A 20,587-nucleotide genomic window follows, 5' to 3' on the forward strand; every position below is an offset into this window, starting at 1 on the left:
GTGGGTAAACCAGCTGAAGGTATGTTTTCGCAAGAGTTTTGCTGGTCTAGCAGGTCAACCATCATAGGGTGGTCAAACAAGCTGGTCAACCAGCAAACCACCTTTAGCTGGTCAGGCTGTTTTTTTCAGCAGGGGAGTATTTACAATTTTTTTGAAAAAAAAAAATCCTGGGATGAATACAATGGAATTGTCCAGCTCTGTCAAGTACAGGTAATTGTAATTTCACCAAAAAAATGGAAGTTAATACGTGCAAGATTTCTTCCACTTTTCAACTACACTTAATTTCCTGTTCATTTGAATGCTGAATCTGGAAGAATACAGCTATTACTCAAAGAGCATAAGTGTTGCATTTGAGGATGTCCACTTCCTTCCTTGGGGTACAGTTTCTCAAATGTAGTGGTTACTATGCCAAAGGTACATGATGTTTTTTTCTTCCTCCTTTTCCCGGTAAACAACAGGATTTTATTATTCCAAGTAAACAAAACACACATTTGAAAACTCTGCTGTATTTTACACAATACGTAAACTGGTTTCTATTCAGAAATCAAAGTATGTCACTTGTTTAATTTCAAAATGTGACAAGACAAACCTTTCAGGGACAGTTCCAGATGGTGTGTTAAAGAGCAATGAAATAAGCTTGTGACAGTAATGAAGTGCCATTTGTCTTATTGCTGTCCCTGGAGGCTGCTTCGTAGACCACCTGTCTCTCATGCTGCCAGCCTTTTACATGTTGGCTTGATACATCGTACACAACATTGGTGTCATCAACCTCAGCAGGTTAAACAAGTGCCTGATCCTTTTGTTGGTCACAATTTTACCTCTCTCAAATTGGTATCCATGGAAATAATAAAACATTGTGGTGCTTCGATTGAATCCACATTGCATTAACTGACTGTGGAATTCATTTAATTTTTATCTTAATGTTAGTCCCCCAAAAAATCTTCAAAACTGCTAATAGATTATTTAGAGGGCAAGCCAGATAAAAGTCTGTCCAGTCATTTAATTACCAATGTAAACGGCAGGAGTTACTGAATGGTATAGTGATATTGTCTGGAAGTGTGGTCTATTATCAGATTAAATGAAAATTGCACTTTAGGTAGGAAATCTGTCAGTCTCTGCCAAGACACTAGTTTGTCATGATTGGATCATTTATCAGGTCAATGAACCAAAACAAACATCCAGGTCAAAACAAATATGGTTTACTGACTACAAAATTAACCTTCAGCCATGCCATCTCAGTCCCCTGATCTAAAATCCATAGAAAAACAGTGAAGTGAGTCAAAGAGGAGAATGCACAAGTGTAGACCTAGGAATCTGGACAAGATTTGTAAAGAGATTTTGTAAAGACGGATGGTCTTAAATCCTTTGCTTTGTATTCTCCAACCTTGTGGGGTGTCATAGGAGAATAGCTGCTTCATTGGCAAAGGGAGGCTTAAGAAGCTATTACAAGTTGGGGTGCCAATAATTGTGAGCGACGTGTTTTTGTTAAAAATATTTATTTATTTCTGATATTTTCCTTGTGATGGGGCCTTTCTGTCAGTCATTTTATGTCCCTTTCATTGCTTGTGAACATGCTAGAATTAAATGTGTAAGGAGGAATTTTAGTCAACTTTTCAGATTGATTGAACTGTATGAAAAAGTAGTCAGAGTGGTGCAGAGGGGTTGCTATTATAGTGACTGTCACAATTTCGAGTTAGAATGAGATCAAGCTCTCTGCCTGCTTTGTAGTGATTCAAAAAAGTAGTGATTCAACTTCTAGGAATTAGAAACTACAGATATTTCTGTGAAAATGTAGGGGAGTAAAGTAAAATGTTGTTAGAAAAATAAATACTCCTGTAAAGTACAAATACCTTCAAATGCTACTTAAGTACAGTACTTAAGTATTTGTACTTTGCTACTTCCCATCTTCCCATCTCTGCCTATGAGACATGCCATAAACCTACAAACTATGCTGACCTGCCCATTACATCTCAAGTGGAAACAAGTCCCTGACATTGTCAATGCATGCCCAGATTGCTTGATATTGCACTGTGTAACGCTGCTGGAAGGAAGGATCATGACCCTTCTAGTTGGTTTTTAATTAACTGGTACCATGTGCGCTATATGGTGTTCAGACATTCTCAAGAAACTTATGAAATTTCCCCAGAAACTTGAGGTGGGTGTGCCCCCGCCCCCCACCCCCCACACACACACACCATTTCATCAATCAAAAAACTGTACATCAAGAATTTCAGCTGTTGCATTCCTTGTGTCAAGCCACTCTTAAACAAGAGACAGTGTCAGAAGCGTCTCGCCTGGGCTAAAGACAAAAAGGACTGGACTGCTGCTGAGTGGTCCAAAGTTATGTTCTCTGATGAAAGTAAATGTAACATTTCCTTTGGAAATCAAGGTCCCAGTCTGGAGGAAGAGAGGAGAGGCACAGAATCATTGGTTGAAGTCCAGTGTAAAGTTTCCACAGTCAGTGATGGTTTTGGGGTGCCATGTCATCTGCTGGTGTTGGTCCACTGTGTTTTCTGAGGTCCAAGGTCAACGCAGCCGTCTACCAGGAAGTTTTAGAGCACTTCATGCTTCCTGCTGCTGACCAACTTTATGGAGATGCAGATTTCATTTTCCAACAGGACTTGCACACAGTGCCAAAGCTACCAGTACCTGGTTTAAGGACCATGGTATCCCTGTTCTTAATTGGCCAGCAAACTCGCCTGACCTTAACCCCATAGAAAATGGGGTATTGTGAAGAGGAAGATGCGATACGCCAGACCCAACAATGCAGAAGAGCTGAAGGCCACTATCAGAACAACCTGGGCTCTCATAACAACTGAGCAGTGCCACAGACTGATCAACTCCATGCCACTCCGCATTGCTGCATTAATTCAGGCCAAAGGAGCCCTAACTAAGTATTGAGTGCTGTACATGGTCATACTTTTCATGTTCATTCTTTTCAGTTGGCCAACATTTCTAAAAAAAACTTTTTTTGTATTGGTCTTAATAATATTCTAATTTTCTGAGATACTGAATTTGGGATTTTCATTAGTTGTCAGTTATAATCATCAAAATTAAAAGAAATACACATTTTAAATATATCAGTCTGTGTGTAATGAATGAATGTATACAAGTTTGACTTTTTGAATGGAATTACTGATCTACATCTAAATCAACTTTTTGATTATATTCTAATTATATGACCATCACCTGTTTATAAAAATCATGGTTGTGTTTTGTTCTAGCATCTACCTCGGGTGGAGGTTTCGCAAAAACTAAGAACTTTTGGGGTCTTTGTTTCCTGTATTAGACCTACTTGTACTTTTAATATTTTGGTCTGCTGCGCTTTCTGCTAAGCAGTTTACATTTGACTTTGTTGCAGACATACCTACAACGTGTAAAGCTTTCTTATCATTGATCGATTCCAAGATAAATGCTGCCATCCAGCGGTTAAAAACAGAATGAACATTCTGCCAAAGAGTAGAAGAGCCATTACTTCCTCAAATATAGGCCTAACAGAGAATGTCTAATAAGGGAAGAATTGCCACTCTCGGAAAACTTCCGGTTTCTGAACTGGTTGCAGTTCCTTCTGTGGTTCCACATGAGGGCGCTCGTCCACAAGTGCAGAATGCATGGAGGTCTGTCGAGCTGTACCCCTCAAAATCCACTTTTCTCAGGAAATATTTTTTTCAAGTAATTTGAGTATTGTATTCGAAAGGGGAGGCAAAGAAAATACACTTGGTTGAGTATTATATTTTTTAAAGTCACTTAATTGTTCTTAAAAGCCTTTCGAATGTGTCAATGACGTCATTCATTAGCACAATGCTAGCGTGTTATGTGCAACAACGACCCAACCTGTAAGAAATCAAAAGGACATAAGTACTCGTTCATTCAACTTTTGACCTATAACTCATGTTGAAGTTATACAAACTACAATCAAATCTGAGATTTGTCAACGACAATCAGGTGAAAGAGACAATTTTAGCCGTCTAGCTCCATTGACTCCCATTCATTTTGCACTCATGGCTATCGCCCCCAGTGGAACTCTGGTGGAACTGCATCCAAAATTCGGTACAATACAGTAAAAGAGGACTTAATACGGAGTGGCAAGGCTCTATGGCAAGGCTCTCCGCAGACGGGCTCTGCACTAATCTGTTTTTTCATTGGTCCAACTGCCAGTGTTGCAGTCAAACCATTGGTTGCGCTCCTCGGCCAAAGACGGAACTTATGACGTCGGTGCACCTTATTGGTTTCACCACTACTGCCGCGGAGATTTTGAAAATACAAGGGAGTGGAAACGTCGTAAATTCATGTAACGAGTTCTAGCACAAGTCTTGTTTATTCTTTATATCTGTTCCTTTGCATACATCTGGAAAAGGGCTGATTACAGAGAATAAGACATAGAAATATCATGGCCGAAGAGGTCGTTTGTCTTGATGTCCAACCTCAGGAGGCGAACGTTAGCCAAACCGAACACATCGTCGACGATGCAGAGATTGCATGCAGTGAAAGTGTGCGGAAAGAGAGAGTGGACCTCGAGTCAGAAATGGAAATGGGTGCAGTAACCAGAGAAGAGCTTGCTAAAGATGTTCCTCACATATCGCAAGGTAAATTTCAATGTATGTTATTAAGGTTAATTTGTCGTGTTTAAAATCATGTCTAGTAGTTGGTAACCAGCAGTAACGTTAGTAGCCTAACGTTATGCGACAATCCAACCTCATCTATGCCTGGGCGGCTAATTTACACACACTTTGCAACGCGTTAATGTTATATCACACATTAGTCAAGCACCCAAGTCAAGACTATACTATTACTTATTATGCCATGAGTTGGCATGTCGCTGTAAGATCAAATTAACCTTTCCAAATCAATACTAGTTTAGATAAATCGCTTGCAGTAATGTTCACTAGACCAAATCTGTTCTGAAGTTCGTTAGCTAACGTGTATGCATTCTAAATGAGTGACCCCACCTCCCTTTTAATTGCCTGTTTACTGACAGAGGCAGTGTCGGTTCCGCGTGACCGTGTGCGACTTTCTGTGTTTTTGCCACAGGCCACAAACAAACGAACAACCCAGGCCTTTTCACAAGAAACGTAGATCTTCCTCGACCAACGTTTTTGAGTGACATTCATAGGCAGATTAGGCACTCCAGAAGTGATGCAACACTACCACAATGCAATACATACATACATACATACATGCATGCATGCATGCATGCATTTGCACACACACAGTAATAGTTATCCCCTGAAGGTCAATGCCGAAAAGCTCATAGTGATCCATTCACTCTCATCACACAGGACTATTTCAGGACGATGGTGACGGCGACGAAGATGATAATGACGACGACAGCGGCACCGACTACCACAACAGCGACCAGTCTGGCACACAATTACAAAGGGCTGAACGAAATGGGCATACTGCCCTTCCAGACACCTTTCAGACTAACCATCTCATTTATTATGAGAGGTTCAAGGCATACCAAGACTACATGCTAGGTGAGGAGGTTTGCACATGCCGTTAGTTATGAGCAAAGAATGAACTAGGCCTATACTTCAAAATATTTATACTTTCCGATTAAAAAGTGATATCCTTTGCTCCTTCCCCTGGACAATTGTTGGCGTTGGTGGAAGTTTCTCTCATTGTGCCTTTGTTCTATTTTCACCAGGAGATTGCAAAACCTCTGAAGTAAAAGCTTTCACAGCAGACTATCTGGAAAAGGTTGTGGAGCCTTGCGAATGGCAAGCTGTGTGGTGCACAGATGTTTTTGATGTCTTGGTGGAGGTCAGTATATGTCCCTTATTTTCACCATGTCTCTTGTCTCAAAACGTTCTTACTATTAGTGAAGCATCAACTCATGGAGAAATATTTAACTGGTGGAGGAGGCGTTATTTGCAGCTGAAAACTCTCTTCTGGTTTCAGGTGGTGGATGTAGACTACAAAGAGATGAAGGCGAAAGTGGAGTTGGTGCTGCCTCTGCAGTGTGAGACCAGGGGCTGTGAGCTGACTGAGGATGCCATGAGGGCTCTGCTAGAGGCCACACTGCATAAGGTTCCTGTGCTAGAGCTTCAGGTGGTCTATGAGGAGACGGGAGACTTTGACCAGACTGCACTTGCCCTGGAACATCTCAGGTTTGCTCTATTTTCCATGTGGAAAAGATAGTCAATCTGTCATTGTGAGTTGTAAAGCTCACAGTTGGGTTAGGTTGATGTGTGTCATCTGAGTAAAACCATAGGGTTTTAATGTTGAATGCCTACACTGTCTTTCATGTTTACTCTGGAGACCACAGTTGATATCCCTGTTGTGTGGGTGGCTCTCGGGGATTGGATGTGGGGTGGGTGTTGGTGTTGGTGTTATCTTCTCACTTGTTGCTCCTTTTGAGTGCACAAACAGGTTTTAGGTGACTTTGGAATTCATTCAATTGAGTCACTTTTTTCAAATTTGTAGGTTTTTCTACAAACATATCTGGAGGAAGTGGGATGAAGAGGATGAGGATGATGACTTTGATTATTTTGTGCGCTGTGTGGAGCCTCGCCTTAGGCTGTGAGTATTTATTGGAAATGTTTCAAAGGCAGTAGGGGGACAGATGTATGAATGTATTGAACTACTAGACTAGAGAGAAGATGAGAAAATATAATTGTATATGTGTAGATAATGTAAGGTGGATTTCTGAGATTAATTTCCTTATATACCGGTAACTGTGTAACTGTTTAGGAAACTTCATGTGATGGGTCTATAAAACACGCCCTTAGCCATTTTGATAAATCTAATCTACGTAATCAAATATTTTTGATAAAACATTCCATGATTGACTGTTTTCCAACAAAGATATCAGACATACTGTTATGTACTGTCAAGAGTAGCTTAAAAGCTTAATAATATTTTCTTAGGTCAAGTAACAATTCTGTTCAAGTAAGTGTATAAATCTAAATCAGATTTATTACATTTATTTATTAAATTACATATCCATACTCTTGACTTGTTTTGCGTTACAGAGGTCTTTTTTTTGGCACTTTTACTCCTTGCCGATTTGCTGATTCTATTAGTGTGCCCTTGATAACACCCATTTTAAAGTGCCAAGAAAATGAGATAAAAAGGTTTTTACACCTTTTTAACCAGCCTTGAGGCTTACAGGTACAGTAAAATGACTACAGAACAAAAAAGGCATGACAGCCAATTAAGATGTAATTGTTATCATTCTGAGCAAGTTCCCAAAAGAGAATTCCTTTGTTGAAATAATGCATGTCATTACTCAGTTACCAAACAACTCCCTTTTTAACAAAACCTGAGAAATCAATGGGTGGGACGAGCATTTTCAGAAACAAGCGAATTCACAGTCCAGAGTTCTGCATCGGGCCTTTCTGATGTCATGCCCAGGGACATGTCATGTGCTTGCAGCCTTACTTTTGTACAGTAGATGGCAGTATATACTAGTCAGTGCAAAATCCTTTTTGTCTTGACTCTTTTCATTCCTACAAAGAAAAGTCAGCTGCAGAAATGTAGCAGTAATACTCCCTTTTTAAGTATACGTTTTGGCCCTCCCTGAGTAGGAGAGTACTATTTATACTACTTAGATAAAGCACTATGACGTCCTTGCAAAATCAGCCTTTTCAAATGAATACATTCAAACTGTCAAGAGGAGTGTTGGTATTGATTTGATCACAAACCACTTTCCTGGTTCTCAGTGACTAGACATGGTTTTATGAAACACTGTATAGACATTTGGCTGTCACCAGCATGGTCTGCATTCATCGTGTCTCTCATCTAGGGTTGCAAAGGGGCGGGAAATGTCCGGAAACTTTCCATGGGAAGTTAAGCCTGAGAATTTTGGAAATATTCCAAATTGGAATTAAAGTTATGGGAATTAACGGGGAATTTTGGGTAATTCATACAAACGGTTTCATATACAAACACTAACATTTTGTTTCGTAATAAGCAATATGATTTGTTTGTTTGTGTTCGCTTATTTTAGCATACAAAGCTAGCTAGCATGCTAGCGGGAATCCCATTCCCTGCCTATGGTTTACTAGCATGCTACACTCAACAACAAAATCCGATTGGTTGGAACATTGATTGACTTTCACTTTGTCTAGTCAAAATCCCAGAAAATGATAAAACAAATAAATATATATATAAAAAAATAATGACACAACATACACCCCAAACCTCATAGATTATGATTATTTATAAAGTTGTCAAGATTATCAGACAGGCAATATGAGCATGAGTACCGTATTAAAGGGATATTCCACCATTTGGGGAATTACACTCATTTTCCACCTCCCCTTGAGTTTTTACCTTTCTCCAGTTCATCCAGCCGTTCTGAGTCTGGCGATACCACTTTTAGCTCCAGCCTAGCATAGATCATGTATCATGGAACTATACTCTCATTCCAGTGTACTTGTAATAATCAAGGAACACCATGGGCGTAGCAGCACAATGCTATCATGCAGCACCTGAAAATAGTCACCGTAGGCTAACTTCCAGCAACAAGGTTGAGCTGCAGCAGATTAATTGGTTAGTGACTGGGTTATTACGCCTGAATGAGAGTATAGTTCCATGTCAAATCAGCCTAGAAAATCGGCACGTTTCATTTTCCGTTGGTCTTATTACACTTTCTAACTTGAGAGGAGACAAGTTTTAAATAGGAAAATTACCGGAAATCTTAGTCACTTTTAAATGTGATGCTAGCAGGCGAGATGCTAATGGTCTAATCCGATTCAATGATCTATGCTAGGCTGGAGCTGAAAGTGGTATCGCCAGACTCAGAGAACAGCTGGATGAACTGGAGAAAGCTAAAAATCAACTGTTTAACTCAAGGGGAGGTGGAAAATGAGTGTAATTCCCCAAATGTTGGAATATCCCTTTAATCGTCCCGTTAGAGCCTATGCAAAATGACATACACCCATTTGAATGAGGACAAAAGTGATGACAAGCCCATAACTGGGCATCTCTGTTCGCAAACTTTACCCAGTTTCACACTAGTTATTCCCACATGAGAACTTTTTAACAGGGTATTTATTTTCCCCATGCACATGAACTCATCATAGGTTTCCTTTATGTCTAGTAGCCTATGCTGATTGCTGTGTGCATGTGATTGATGTATGTGCAGTGTAGAAATTAGACTGAAATTGCATTAAATCAGGTTGTTTTAACTAATATTATGCTGTAAGATGGGGTTTTGTCTACTACATTTAGGTTCCCTGTTCTAGACTACCGGTAACTTGCCATATTAAAAATTCCCAGTTTATTCCCATTAATTCCCATTTATTCTTGTTAATTCCCGTTAATTCCCATGTAAAGTTTCCAACCAAATTTTTTTTTTTTTTTGCCAAAATTCACGCAATTTTGCAACTCTACTCTCATCTCAGTAAGAGCAGCAAAATTTCATTATGAAAATTGGGATGTTTCTAGTTTGGGTACCTCATTACGCCTCAGGGTTTATGAGTGATCTTATTTTCTTTTCTTTGACTTTGTTGTTTTATTTGTTGCATTCTCCTTCATGAGACGTGCCCTATGTGACTAGCCCCCATGAAGCCACACTGCCACTTTGGTGGGCTGCTGCCTTTGAATATTTTTTTTGTTTGTGTTGATTCATGCCTGAGTGGTTGCGCTGCCAAAGTGAAGGACACTGCGCCCATGGAAGGACATGAGACTTGCAGTGTTAAGGCAACTTCTACTGTGCGAGAAGGATTATTATTGTCACTGTTGACTTGTGAACAAAAATGGCAATGACGAGAAGTAACGCCAGTTACAGAGAGTAATACATGGTTGCTAAAAGCTAAATGTTTAGGCACAATTAATTGTGGTTTGAAAGTGTTTTGTGGTGTACATGATGAATGTTGTATTCTTGGTTTGGATCATTCTATTGCTCTATGCTGATCTTAATGGTGTGAAAGGTGGTATGTGTCTGTGCTTTGATGCCGTGCTACACCGCTCAGTTTGCGGAGTGTAGAAGTAGTTATAGGGGACTGGTCTAATGGCTTTTCAAATAAACTCACTGTTCTCATGTCTGTAGCCAGTTCCTAGCCTGGCTAGCGCCACCACTTCTCAATGAGACGTGGTCTGGGAACCAAACGTTCATTTTCTCGTATTTGAAAAAAATGCCCAGATCCGTTTATTGGGTGCCACGGATGTCTATCAAATGCGTCTGTGCATAGCTCATCATCGTCTTGCTTTCCCCCCTGTTCTGTGATTGGTTCCCTATCTCAGGCGAAAATTTGCTCCATGGTCTCCAGGCTGCCTTAGCAGCGTGAATCAAATCGCGCGCAAGGCAGCATGGGAACACCCAGGCTAGCCAGTTCCATTGATTATAGTGGAAGCTAATTGTTGCAGCATACGTTCTGTGAACAGAATGCTTCAGTTACTGTACGTCCCTGCTGTAGCCTGCCTGTTCAAACTAAACAGGCTGCAAATACTCCAGCAACTGGAGCTCTTAAAGTTGGGACTAGGGAGTGAAAATGAGAAATGACTGTTTGTGCCAAATTCTGCTGCAAGTGTGTTAATTTACTAGTGAACCATTCATCAAATAATCCAAGGCTGTGATGTGGCCATATTTTAATGCTTGTGTTTATATAGGCTGGACAACTTCTATGCCGATTGAAAGCTTGAGTTGTTGTCTTTAAAGTTGTTTAAAGTTTTTGCACTTTTAACCATAAAACTAACCACAGAATTGCAATATATTCAGAACCATACGGAGTGTGTTTGCTTTGCATTTTTGTTATGGTTTATGGTATGCTGAAAAGATCATTTTCTTATTATATGCTGAACATCATCTTGTAATCTTTTGGGCTTTTTTAGATACTACGACATTCTTGAAGACCGGGTGCCTGCTGGTCTTGTGGTGGAGTACCATGCACTGCTGAGCCGCTGCTCTGAGAAGTACCAGGAGTTCTCCAGCCTGAGGAATGGCCTGAGCAGCGACTCGGACTCTGAGCTGGACAACGTGTCGATGGTGGAGGGCCTACGCCTGTATGACCAGGTGGAGACCCTCAAACGCAAGCTCAGGATCATTGAAAACCCCCTGCTCAGGTTATACATCTGTCTATACAGCCGCTTATACATACACAATATCCAAATACGTACTGGTAATCAGAATGTTGCCTGATATAGGCTACTTTCGTAGGATCTTTATATGATCTGATGCACTTGTTTGCACCCCTATGTCCTAGGTTTTTCCATTGCTTGACTTGTATGTTATGAACAATTAACTAAATGTTTTTTTGTGAAATGATTAGATCCATCATGAAATTTCCCATAACTTTCTTTGCACCTTCACAAATGCCCTCCCTTAGTATTTTAGCTAAATTATGTTGTATAGTTTGGCACTTTAGGAACAAACGACCTGTCCTCCAATCTAATAATGTAATTTAGAAATAATTGCACCATAATATTAAGGGGAAATTACACATTTACAACACTTGAACAAGAATTTCAATACTCTCAAATATAGTAATAAGGTATAGGAAACTTTTTAGTCTCATAGCTCTGTATTGTGGCTTTTTTTTGTGGTGTTTTCTCTACTTTTCTACACTGTCAGATATTCTATTTATTCAGATTTGTTGGGCAAAACAGCCTGTACACTGAGAAATTACACTTAGGTAATGAATTGACAAATGCCTAAGCATGTAAAATGCTCCTACTTTCACTGCTTGAGATTCCCTACAGGAGGGGTGCTGGCCACTTTGTTTGTGAGAAGGCCCATTTCTGTAATTGAATCTGAGAAGTATGAAAGAATGGAAACTGCAGGAAATTACTCAAGCAGTAGGAGAGCTGTCTGTTCTTGTGTATCTTGTGTGCCAACAGAGAGACGTAAACAGTTCTTTACATTTCAAAGAAACATATGGGATATAGGTTATTTATAACAAACAAGCACAACCAAGCCAAATCAACCCTTTGTTCCTGATGCCTGCCTTCCCTCCCCGTGTGATTGGGAGTGGCTGGCATGGCGGCAGCGTGGCGGCGTGCCGTGTGAGCTGCGTGTCTCCGGGGCCCCGAGTGCTCAGCGGGGCTTGACTGAAGCGTGCCTCTGGTGCTCTCCTCTGTGCAGGTACGTGCTGGGCTACAAGGTGAACTCTGGCCAGCACTTCAGCGCGGCCAAAGGCCGGCGGCCGGAGGGGGGCCGCGTGGTGCACGTGGTGTGCGCCTCCGCCACGGTCGGCCTCCTGCAGAGCCTGATGGCTGACAAGCTGGGGCCCGAGTTCTCCGGAGAAGAGTTTGAAGTGCAGGTATTCATTACTGTCTTCCCCTCAACCCGTCTCTCTCTCTCTTTCCTCTTTGCGTGTTTGTTCAGTTTCTTTGTAGAAGTTGTTTGCAGAGTGTCCAATCCCTTTAAAAGGAGGCCCTGGAAAGGCTTTTTCGTCCTTACAACCAAATAAACCTAATCATATCCCAAGTCCTTTATTTCATCCTTCCATTAAACATAAAGTTCTCTGTACACCTAATTTGAATCTCTATAAAGGTAAACGGGGGTTCCTTCAAGGGGAACCGAAAGGGTAGGGTTAATTTTTTTTGTAGCTAATTTCTCTCTATGTGCTGTATGTACATTGTTAAATTTGAAGAGTGTTTGCGCTTCTGTGGCCCATGTGCCCTGTTAGCACTCCACTTTGAGGTGAGATGAAAGGCACCACTCACGCAGGCTTCTCAATTTACTTTGGACTCTTCAATGAGGGCCGACATCTGGGCTTCTGGCTTGCAATAGCATGCTGTTTATAGAGGCAGCAGGCTGCATATCCCCATTCTGTAGTTGCAGCTCCCAGGTCTAATGCTGTGGGATTTGTGGGCTTTGTTGAAGAGGCCTGTTTGTGTTGAGTTGTGGGTGTAGAGTGTCTGATCCCTCCCACCACCCCATTCTCCGCCGCTCTGTAGTTTCCCCCTCCAGGACTTGTTGAGTCCGTGGGAATGCTGGATTGTTGGTGTTCATACATGTGTTTTAAGCTTGCTTCATACTTCTTGTTTGTTCTTTCTTTCAATGAACTGTGGTCCAAGTGCATGCCTGTCATCTATTTGAAAATGTTAGAGCAACTGACTCTGACACCTTGTGTGTGTGTGTGTGTGTGTGTGTGTGTGTGTGTGTGTGTGTGTGTGTGTGTGTGTGTGTGTGTGAAGTTTCACAGTGACCCACAGCTTGCTGTGAGTACCTGCTACGAGGGGGATGTGGTCATCGTTTGCCCGGGTCACTACAACGTGAACAGCTCCATCAGCATCCCTGACTCCATTCTACTGGAAGGTGAGCTAACATGACCTCTCGAAGAGGATGCGGATGTACTGTATGCAAGAGCCACCGCATTGCCCCTGTTGTAACACCAATTTCTCTGTTGGCCACAGTTACTTTGAAGGGTTTTAATGGTGTGCTTAGCAGCCTATAACCTGTTGTTTAGTGCTAAAATGTGGGCTTTACTACATTTTTGAAATGCTCCCACTGATTTCTTTACGATTCCATTAAGAACAGGAACCGCTGTTCGTGGAAGAGTACTGTACTCGTGACATTTAAGAGCCCTCCATCAGCCAAAAGTCACTTTTAAAAAGGATTTTCCTCCCCTAGTTATTTCCATCAAAAAGGCCCATTCATATCTGCTTTATGAAGCCGTAAGCCACTCCTAGTTATGACCAGCCTGGCCCATGAGACGGTAGATCATTTTCCTCTCTCCGCACCGAAGGTCAGGTTTATCGCTGCTGACCCTGACTGTGGACGAAATGCATGGAGAGGCTCATGGATGACGCAGTGGCCAGTAGCAGATTATGAAGGGGATGGTAATGTGCAGGCGTGGAGAGGGGTGTGTGTGGGGTGGGGTGGGGGGGGGGGGTCAGTGACGAGACGGTATGGTATGTCACTCTCTTTATGCAAATGGCCATGGCCTGCAGAGGCAGATAGAGGAGCTGATGATGGGAGTGAAGAGACTGAGGAAGGAAGATTGGGGTGGAGAGAGCCTTTTAAAATGTAAAGGAACACACACACACAGCCACACTATACCCTGAAGATCCAGGGAACCCCGGAAAGGCAAGATAAATATGCACAGAAAGGGGCAGCGATGGCGATGCCCTCTCCTCTACTCAACTCAATTAGACCACCAGCAGATTAGCATAATAGCATTCCTCCCCTCGTCCACCCCGGCACCCCAGCCACAGGCTCTCTGGTTTCTTCCGGGGAGCTCTCTGAGGCCCAGATTGGACCTCTCTGACGGACTATCTGGGAGATATTTTATTTCACGGCCCTCTGGGGAGCTGCAGGCGGTTGCTGTCAGCCGGCAGATTGACCGAAAACTGTCAAAAACCAGGAGTGGCGTGCGCTTGGTTGTCACTGCAAGAAGAAGCAGTAACAGGGCAGTGCTGTTCGTGGCGTCGGCTTGTAAATGTTCCAGCGCTTTCCGCTCCGGATGTGGTGGTGGTGATGGGGTGGGGTAGGCTCCGTGACCTGCTGTGGTCGATATTTCGCCCCGGGCATTTTGATGGCGCAGGGTGGGAAGCCAGGCGGAGCATCGGGGGCCTCCTCCGAGCATTGTTAGAGAGCTCTCCAGAACCTGTCTGCAGGAGCAGCTGTCAAAGAGCAGCCAATAACCCGGCTGGCTGTCAGGACTCTCTTCATCAAACTGGGCCCACGTTGGGCCGGCTCGCATCGATGCGGCTCGGTTGACGTGTAACAGCGGCTGAAAAGCCTGCGCCTATTCAAACATGCTGTCCAAGCCATCAGTCGTCCGGTTTTCAGCAGACAGGGCTCAATTAGTGGTGGCCAAGATCCTCAAATATCTCTGTTCAGCAGACTTTGTCTGAATGACTTAATCCATTTAGAACAGAGCCCAGGCCACTGTGATCTCCTTTGCACTTCCTTAGCCAAATGTTATTCCTCCTTCTGTTGGCAGCAATGATCCATCAACATTCATCCTAATGTATGCCCATTATCTGTTGCGATTTTTCTTCTCTCTGACCCCCCCCCCTCTGTCTCTCTTTTGTCTTGTAGGTTATGGCCTGCCGGATGAGGTGGTAATTGAGAAGAAGAGCAAAGGAGACACATTTGTGGAGTGCACGGGGGCCAGCGTCAAGATCTCCAACCTGAAATTCATCCAACATGACGCCATCGAAGGCATCCTGTGTGAGTGCTCAAGGCTCTCTGCATGCTCCCATGACCCCCACACACACACACACACACTCAAGCCACAACGCACCGTGCTGCACAGCTCAGCCCATGAAGGGGATTCAATAATTCATCCTCTCAGTGCTGGCGCTCTGGAGCCTGCTGCAGTGGCCATACATCAGTGCGTGGGGGGGGAGGGGGCTCTCGGTGTGGCCTGTCTTTAAGAACGAACAGCATGTCCTCAGAGAGGGAGAGGGAAATGGAAGGAGCGAGGCAAAATACCAAGGGAGAATGTGGAGGAGGAGGCCGGGTGGCCCGAAGGGAGGGAGGGAGGGATGTTGGAGAGGGAAGTCTGGTGAGGTTGGTGGAAAAGATGGTTGAGGAAGAGATGAAAGAGAAAGGGGCAGGGGAAAAAGTGCAGAGAAGCTGAGGCGGCCAAAACCAGAAGTCTAATGCATATTGGAAGACCCACACCTGACTAAAATTCCCTGTCTCCGCTCTGCCCCTGGTCTCTGGCCCTCCCTCTCCCCAGGTGTGCGTCAGGGAGCGCTGGAGATGGAGAACTGTGTGATGCAGTGCAACACCACCGGCGTGATCGTGCGCACCTCCGCCCAGCTCTCCATGAACATGTGTGACCTCTACGGATCCAAGGTAAGAGCTTGTAGCCGACCTACTGTGACCAAAGGCCAATATATCATGCTCAGAGTTTGGGATTCTGCTAGGCTGGACTAGGACTCCTCCAGAAACAGACTTCCAAACTCACTGCTCACCTCAGCAAAGTCTTTCTTCTCCTGACTGCATGATTGAATATGTGGTCTGTGTGTGTGTGTGTGTGTTTTTGTCCATGGCTTCTTCAGGGGGCGGGCGTGGAGATCTACCCTGGCAGCGTGTGCAGTCTGCTGGGCAACGGCATCCACCACTGCAAAGAAGGCATCCTGATAAAGGTGAGTGCAGCTCTGTGCCATGCTGGGATGTTTGGTATCGTTGGAGCCCAGACTTTGGATGAAGTGGAATGCATCCAAGTGCCTCCTCCACCAATAGTTTCCCAGGCAACCTTTTTTTTTTTTTTTTTTTTTTTTTGATATCGCGCCTCGCCCAACCTTCAGAGTAATGATTGCCCTGAATCACAACCAGCCGGCCAGGTTTTTTCCTGCAGAGGGAGGAGATATTCCCCTTTTCTGTCCCTAAGCTTGTGGAGGACTCAAAATAAGCATCCTCATACCCTTCGGAGTGCATGAGGCTTCATCATGTGTGTTTGAAGGACACACATATTCCTGTTGGCCTTTAAAGTGACAGGATTCAGCTGCTTTGCTCCATCTAATGTAAAACCCTTAAAGTAAACCATCCAGTGAGCATGATGTTCCTGTCTGCCTGCTGTTTGTTTGTTTGCTGTTTTGTTTTAATTTGTTGACTGAGTAATCAGTACCTTTCTTCCCACTCTCATCCATCTCTTTCCAAGTTTCATTTAAGTCAGGCCACACAATGTGGCATTATCTTTGCTCCTGCCTGAATGCAATTTGGTGGAAAAGAGATGTTTTGTTTTCAAAAAATTGAGAGAGAGAGAGAGAGAGGAGAGAGAGAGAGAGAGAGAGAGAGAGAGAGAGAGAGAGAGAGAGAGAGAGAGAGAGAGAGAGAGAGAGAGAGAGAGAGAGAGAGAGAGAGAGAGAGAGAGAGAGAGAGAGAGAGAGAGAGAGAGAGAGAGAGAGAGAGAGAGAGAGGAGAGAGAGAGAGAGAGAGACAGACAGGGACTTCAGAGAGACTTCCTTTCCCTAATTACCTACAGAGCAGTCTTTGGGTCTTATCTGGTCCCTGGAGGAGAGTGCGGTGTTTGTTTATCTTTGCTTGTGCATTTTCTTCTCCCTCCTGTTTGCATTTGGCCTGCGGAAGTCTCTCGGGTTGCTTTTATGCATAACCTCATCCTTTTCTACCCTTTCCTCCTTTTCACTCTGTCCTTTCTTCACTCTCTCTTTCACAGGACTTTGCAGACCAGCTGGACGCTATGCCTAAAATCACCATGGTCAACAACGTCATTCATAATAACGAGGGCTATGGTGTGATCCTGGTCAAGCCAAACGACAGCAGGAGTAGTGAGGACCAGCCTGCCAAGGCGGGAATTGCAGGTAAACATTGTTGACGTCTCCCAGCCCCCCCCCCCATCCACCCCCCACGGCAACATGTTCAGCAGCACTGTCCCGGTTCATGTTGGGTCTCAGTTCATGAAACTTTGAAATGGGTGACGTTGCACCCCATGTTACATGATGTCCTCCCCACGCTCTCACGTCAGAGTGTGTAAGGCTCACGGCCACAGGCGCTGGATGCAAACATGCGTAGCTCTTACAAGACCAGCACTTCCCTTTTTTCCCTTGTCCATTACCAGCCCCTGGTTCCCTAGCGAGGAGCTTTGCATAGTAAATTGTGCCTTTCCCCCTCAGTGCGTTAATGTCGCCCTGTGTCAGATGAGCTTGGTGTGTGGTACACATTTGTCTCAGGACCCCCAAAAACCATTAGAGGAGTTGCTTGTTAACTAAACATAGTGATGTGTTTACACACACACAGACATAATCACACAAAAGTGGAATTTCCAAGAATTGCCATGCCTCACCTAAACTAACAATGCAAGAGTGTTCCAGATATCCTGAATAATATCTGTGGAAATGTATTCATGTGCGTGAAATTTGTATTTGAACAGGAGCCCCGGGGGCCCAAGAAGGAAGGCCTGTCCGTAATGCCTCCCACCGTCCCAGTCGCTGCTCCTCAGCAGAATTACCATTTCACCCCCTCGTCACCATGCCACTTTAGGAAGAAAGTATATTAACGTGGAAATATGCTCGACCTTCAGTGAAGGGCGGCAGAGAAACGAAAGCGCTTAATTTCTAAATGAGACTTCACTGAAGGCGGCGGCACCGCTTTAAATAAGGGAGGATGGCACTCGCACCCCTCCGTCGTTCCCCTTCTCCATCGTTCCCCTTCTCCGTCGTTCCCCTTCTCCATTCTCCTCCTCTCACCCACCATCACCCCTCCCTCCAGAAGCCTTTTAATGGAGTCCCCGCTGCTACTTGGCCTGAGAGAGGGGGAGAGCGATGAAAGATCCGCTCGTGCCTACAGACTAAATCAGAGAAAATGAGTCATTTTAAACTTGTATTTGTGAGAGTCAAGCCAAGGGTCAGGAAAACAAGGAAGGAATGGCCACCTCGCCACTTCTTTCCAATTTCCCTTGTAGAAATGTGAGGCGCAGCATCGATCAGGGTGTCCAGAAGGAGGCTGTCAGCAGCAGTGCTGCGGTAATAATCGTGATTACTGGAGCTGTTAGAGAAAATATGTTCTCCAGTATAGCGGTGCTGTTATTATTTGTAGAGGGGGAAGAAGTGCTAACAGACAAATCAGAGATCCTTTGTAAGGCTCCTTTCTCCCTGTTGGTGGTTCTGTTGAATTCAAAGAATGTTACCTAACATTCTTTTTCTTACCTAAGAAATGGGTGTGGAAATTAGGTGTCTTTGCTGCTTTGGATGTTTGAAGCATGGAACACAACCATTACCATTTTTTTTTCTCTAAGTAAATGAAATGTTTCTGGAGGATTCAAAAAACAATGCCTGATAGTAATTTCCCAGGGTTTCCGAAGTGTTTTCCCACAACATCGGAAAGCTCTTAACCTTCTTCTGTACAGTACATCCTGGATCCCTGTCTATACATGCTTCATGCTCAGACCTGCAAGTCTGCAGTTCCTGATTTAAATTAATCTTTTGTTCACAGGGCTTAAAGCGAAAAACAAACATGTGCCTAATATTATCTGAAAGTTTCATAGAAGTTATATCTTTTTTCCAATTCACAAATTCACACTTGAATTCCGGCACAGTGCCTGAGAAGTGTAAACCCTGTAGTCAGTGTGTGGGACTAAAAGACTGAGGTCTGTCCTCCTCTCTCCTAGATGAGCCGGAGGGTTCCGTGGGTCCTGCTGAGGTGGACACAGCCATTGAGATGGGCAGCTCCGAGGGTGACCTCCCCGAGGCCGAGATCCCCATCATCGTGGTGGAGGAGGATTGCTGTGTGGCCAGCGAGGGCTCCGAGGGAAACGACGCCATCAAGCGCGAGCTTATGGCCACCTCTGCCAAGAAGCTCCGCCTTCAGAGGAGCAGAGCCAATCAGGTGGGCTCTATGCAGGCTGATGAGAACCTGCCATCGCAGGAGATGTTCGTCTCCATCCAGGGCAACCAGTTCAAGCGCAATGGCAAGGGCAGCTTCGGCACTTTTCTGTACTGAATGTCCTTTTATGACAAAAAAATGCACAGACACACTTTACAATGTTTATTTATTTTATTTCTAACTGCAGTGACCGTGTCAAGGTGTGCAGGGCTTTTAAATCTGTTGATATGAAGAATTAATAAAGGTGGTGTTGCTCAACCCACAGATATAGATAAGTGTTTGTATGTACGTAACTTTCACCTTGTGTTTTGATCTTTACAATAATTTTAAAATGGACACTAACATAATGTATAAATATGATGACTGCATGCTTGTTCCTTTTCACCTTAAATTTTCAAATATTCAGGAGGATATTGTGTGGCACAGGGGTTTCATTCACTTATTTTATTAATTTAATAGTATACATCACTCCTATGTTCACAGGTGCCAAAGAAAAAGCACTGGTAACATTGTCTAATAAACAGTATTTCTATATCAGTTGGTAGTCATGGCTCATTCGTTGGGTGCTCGATGCTCTAGAATAGTGGTGCCTTGTAAGAGGAGGAGAAGGAGGGGTTTGAGCTCTTGGTTCTCTTGGCCCGAGGTCTCACCTTCCGTCAGACATGCACAATTGTTTAATTCCAGTTGATTAATTTTCTGTGGATTAAGGTCTGGTAAAACCTCATTACGCTGCAGGCAGTTTTGATTAATTGCATAATCCGACGTGTCCCGCCAAAATTTGTGCTTGACCTGCATTAGCCCGATTTACTCTACAAACCCAACTCTGAATGAAGTTGTGCAGGTGGTAATTATTTTTGGCGGACGCACCCTATACGCGTCCTCAGACGACGCAATGAAATGGTTGCCGGCTGACCTCTGTGGTGCGCACCTAAATCATGGCCCAGCTGAAGGGAGACCGGTGTGATCTCCCTTTCCCTCCCTCTATTAGTATACCTTCCTAATGCACCACTTTGTCATGTGTGTTGGTTCTTTTTTTTCACACACTACGAGAGGTGCTAGCCTTCTGAATAATTTAAGATGCTAAAATGGATGCTCTGACATGATCAGTGAAAGTCATTTGAATGGATTAAAAGCCAGCTGAGAGGTGTTCTAAAAGCGTACAACAGCTTGATTGTGAGTGGGCACGTAGGCCTAATACTGTTTCCTTTTTCTTTTTTGGGGAGAGAATGGACTCATACTAGAGTGTATTTTTGAGAAAATGCCAAATGTGGAAGATGTGTCTTCAGCAGTTGGAAGAGGGCATGGAACAAGTGAGTAATTGTAAAGACCAGTGTCAGTCAATGATATCAGATGTCTTTAGAGGTGTGTAATAAGCAGTGATGCCAGTAACGCGTTACT

General features: G+C 43.7%; 1 protein-coding gene across 2 annotated transcripts; it reads left to right on the forward strand.

The window, feature by feature from the left end:
- Nucleotides 1–4,141: 4,141 nt before the first annotated feature.
- Nucleotides 4,142–19,726, forward strand: shcbp1 (SHC SH2-domain binding protein 1). Of its 2 annotated transcripts, XM_048263508.1 has the most exons (14): nucleotides 4,142–4,586; nucleotides 5,032–5,133; nucleotides 5,280–5,477; nucleotides 5,648–5,763; nucleotides 5,902–6,110; nucleotides 6,427–6,522; nucleotides 10,780–11,010; nucleotides 12,029–12,206; nucleotides 13,087–13,207; nucleotides 14,936–15,067; nucleotides 15,582–15,700; nucleotides 15,907–15,993; nucleotides 17,025–17,169; nucleotides 18,975–19,726. In XM_048263508.1, the coding sequence occupies exons 1-14, from the start codon at nucleotides 4,391–4,393 to the stop codon at nucleotides 19,304–19,306; spliced, it is 2,262 nt and encodes a 753-aa protein (XP_048119465.1). In that variant the 5' UTR covers nucleotides 4,142–4,390; the 3' UTR covers nucleotides 19,307–19,726. The 2 variants fall into 2 exon arrangements, with proteins under 2 accessions (XP_048119465.1, XP_048119466.1); XM_048263509.1 differs by lacking the exon at nucleotides 5,032–5,133 and having other exon boundaries at nucleotides 4,145–4,586.
- The last annotated feature ends 861 nt before the right edge of the window (nucleotides 19,727–20,587 follow it).

This window comes from Alosa alosa, chromosome 14, assembly GCF_017589495.1.
Source record: "Alosa alosa isolate M-15738 ecotype Scorff River chromosome 14, AALO_Geno_1.1, whole genome shotgun sequence".
In the NCBI taxonomy this organism is placed as follows: domain Eukaryota; kingdom Metazoa; phylum Chordata; class Actinopteri; order Clupeiformes; family Clupeidae; genus Alosa; species Alosa alosa.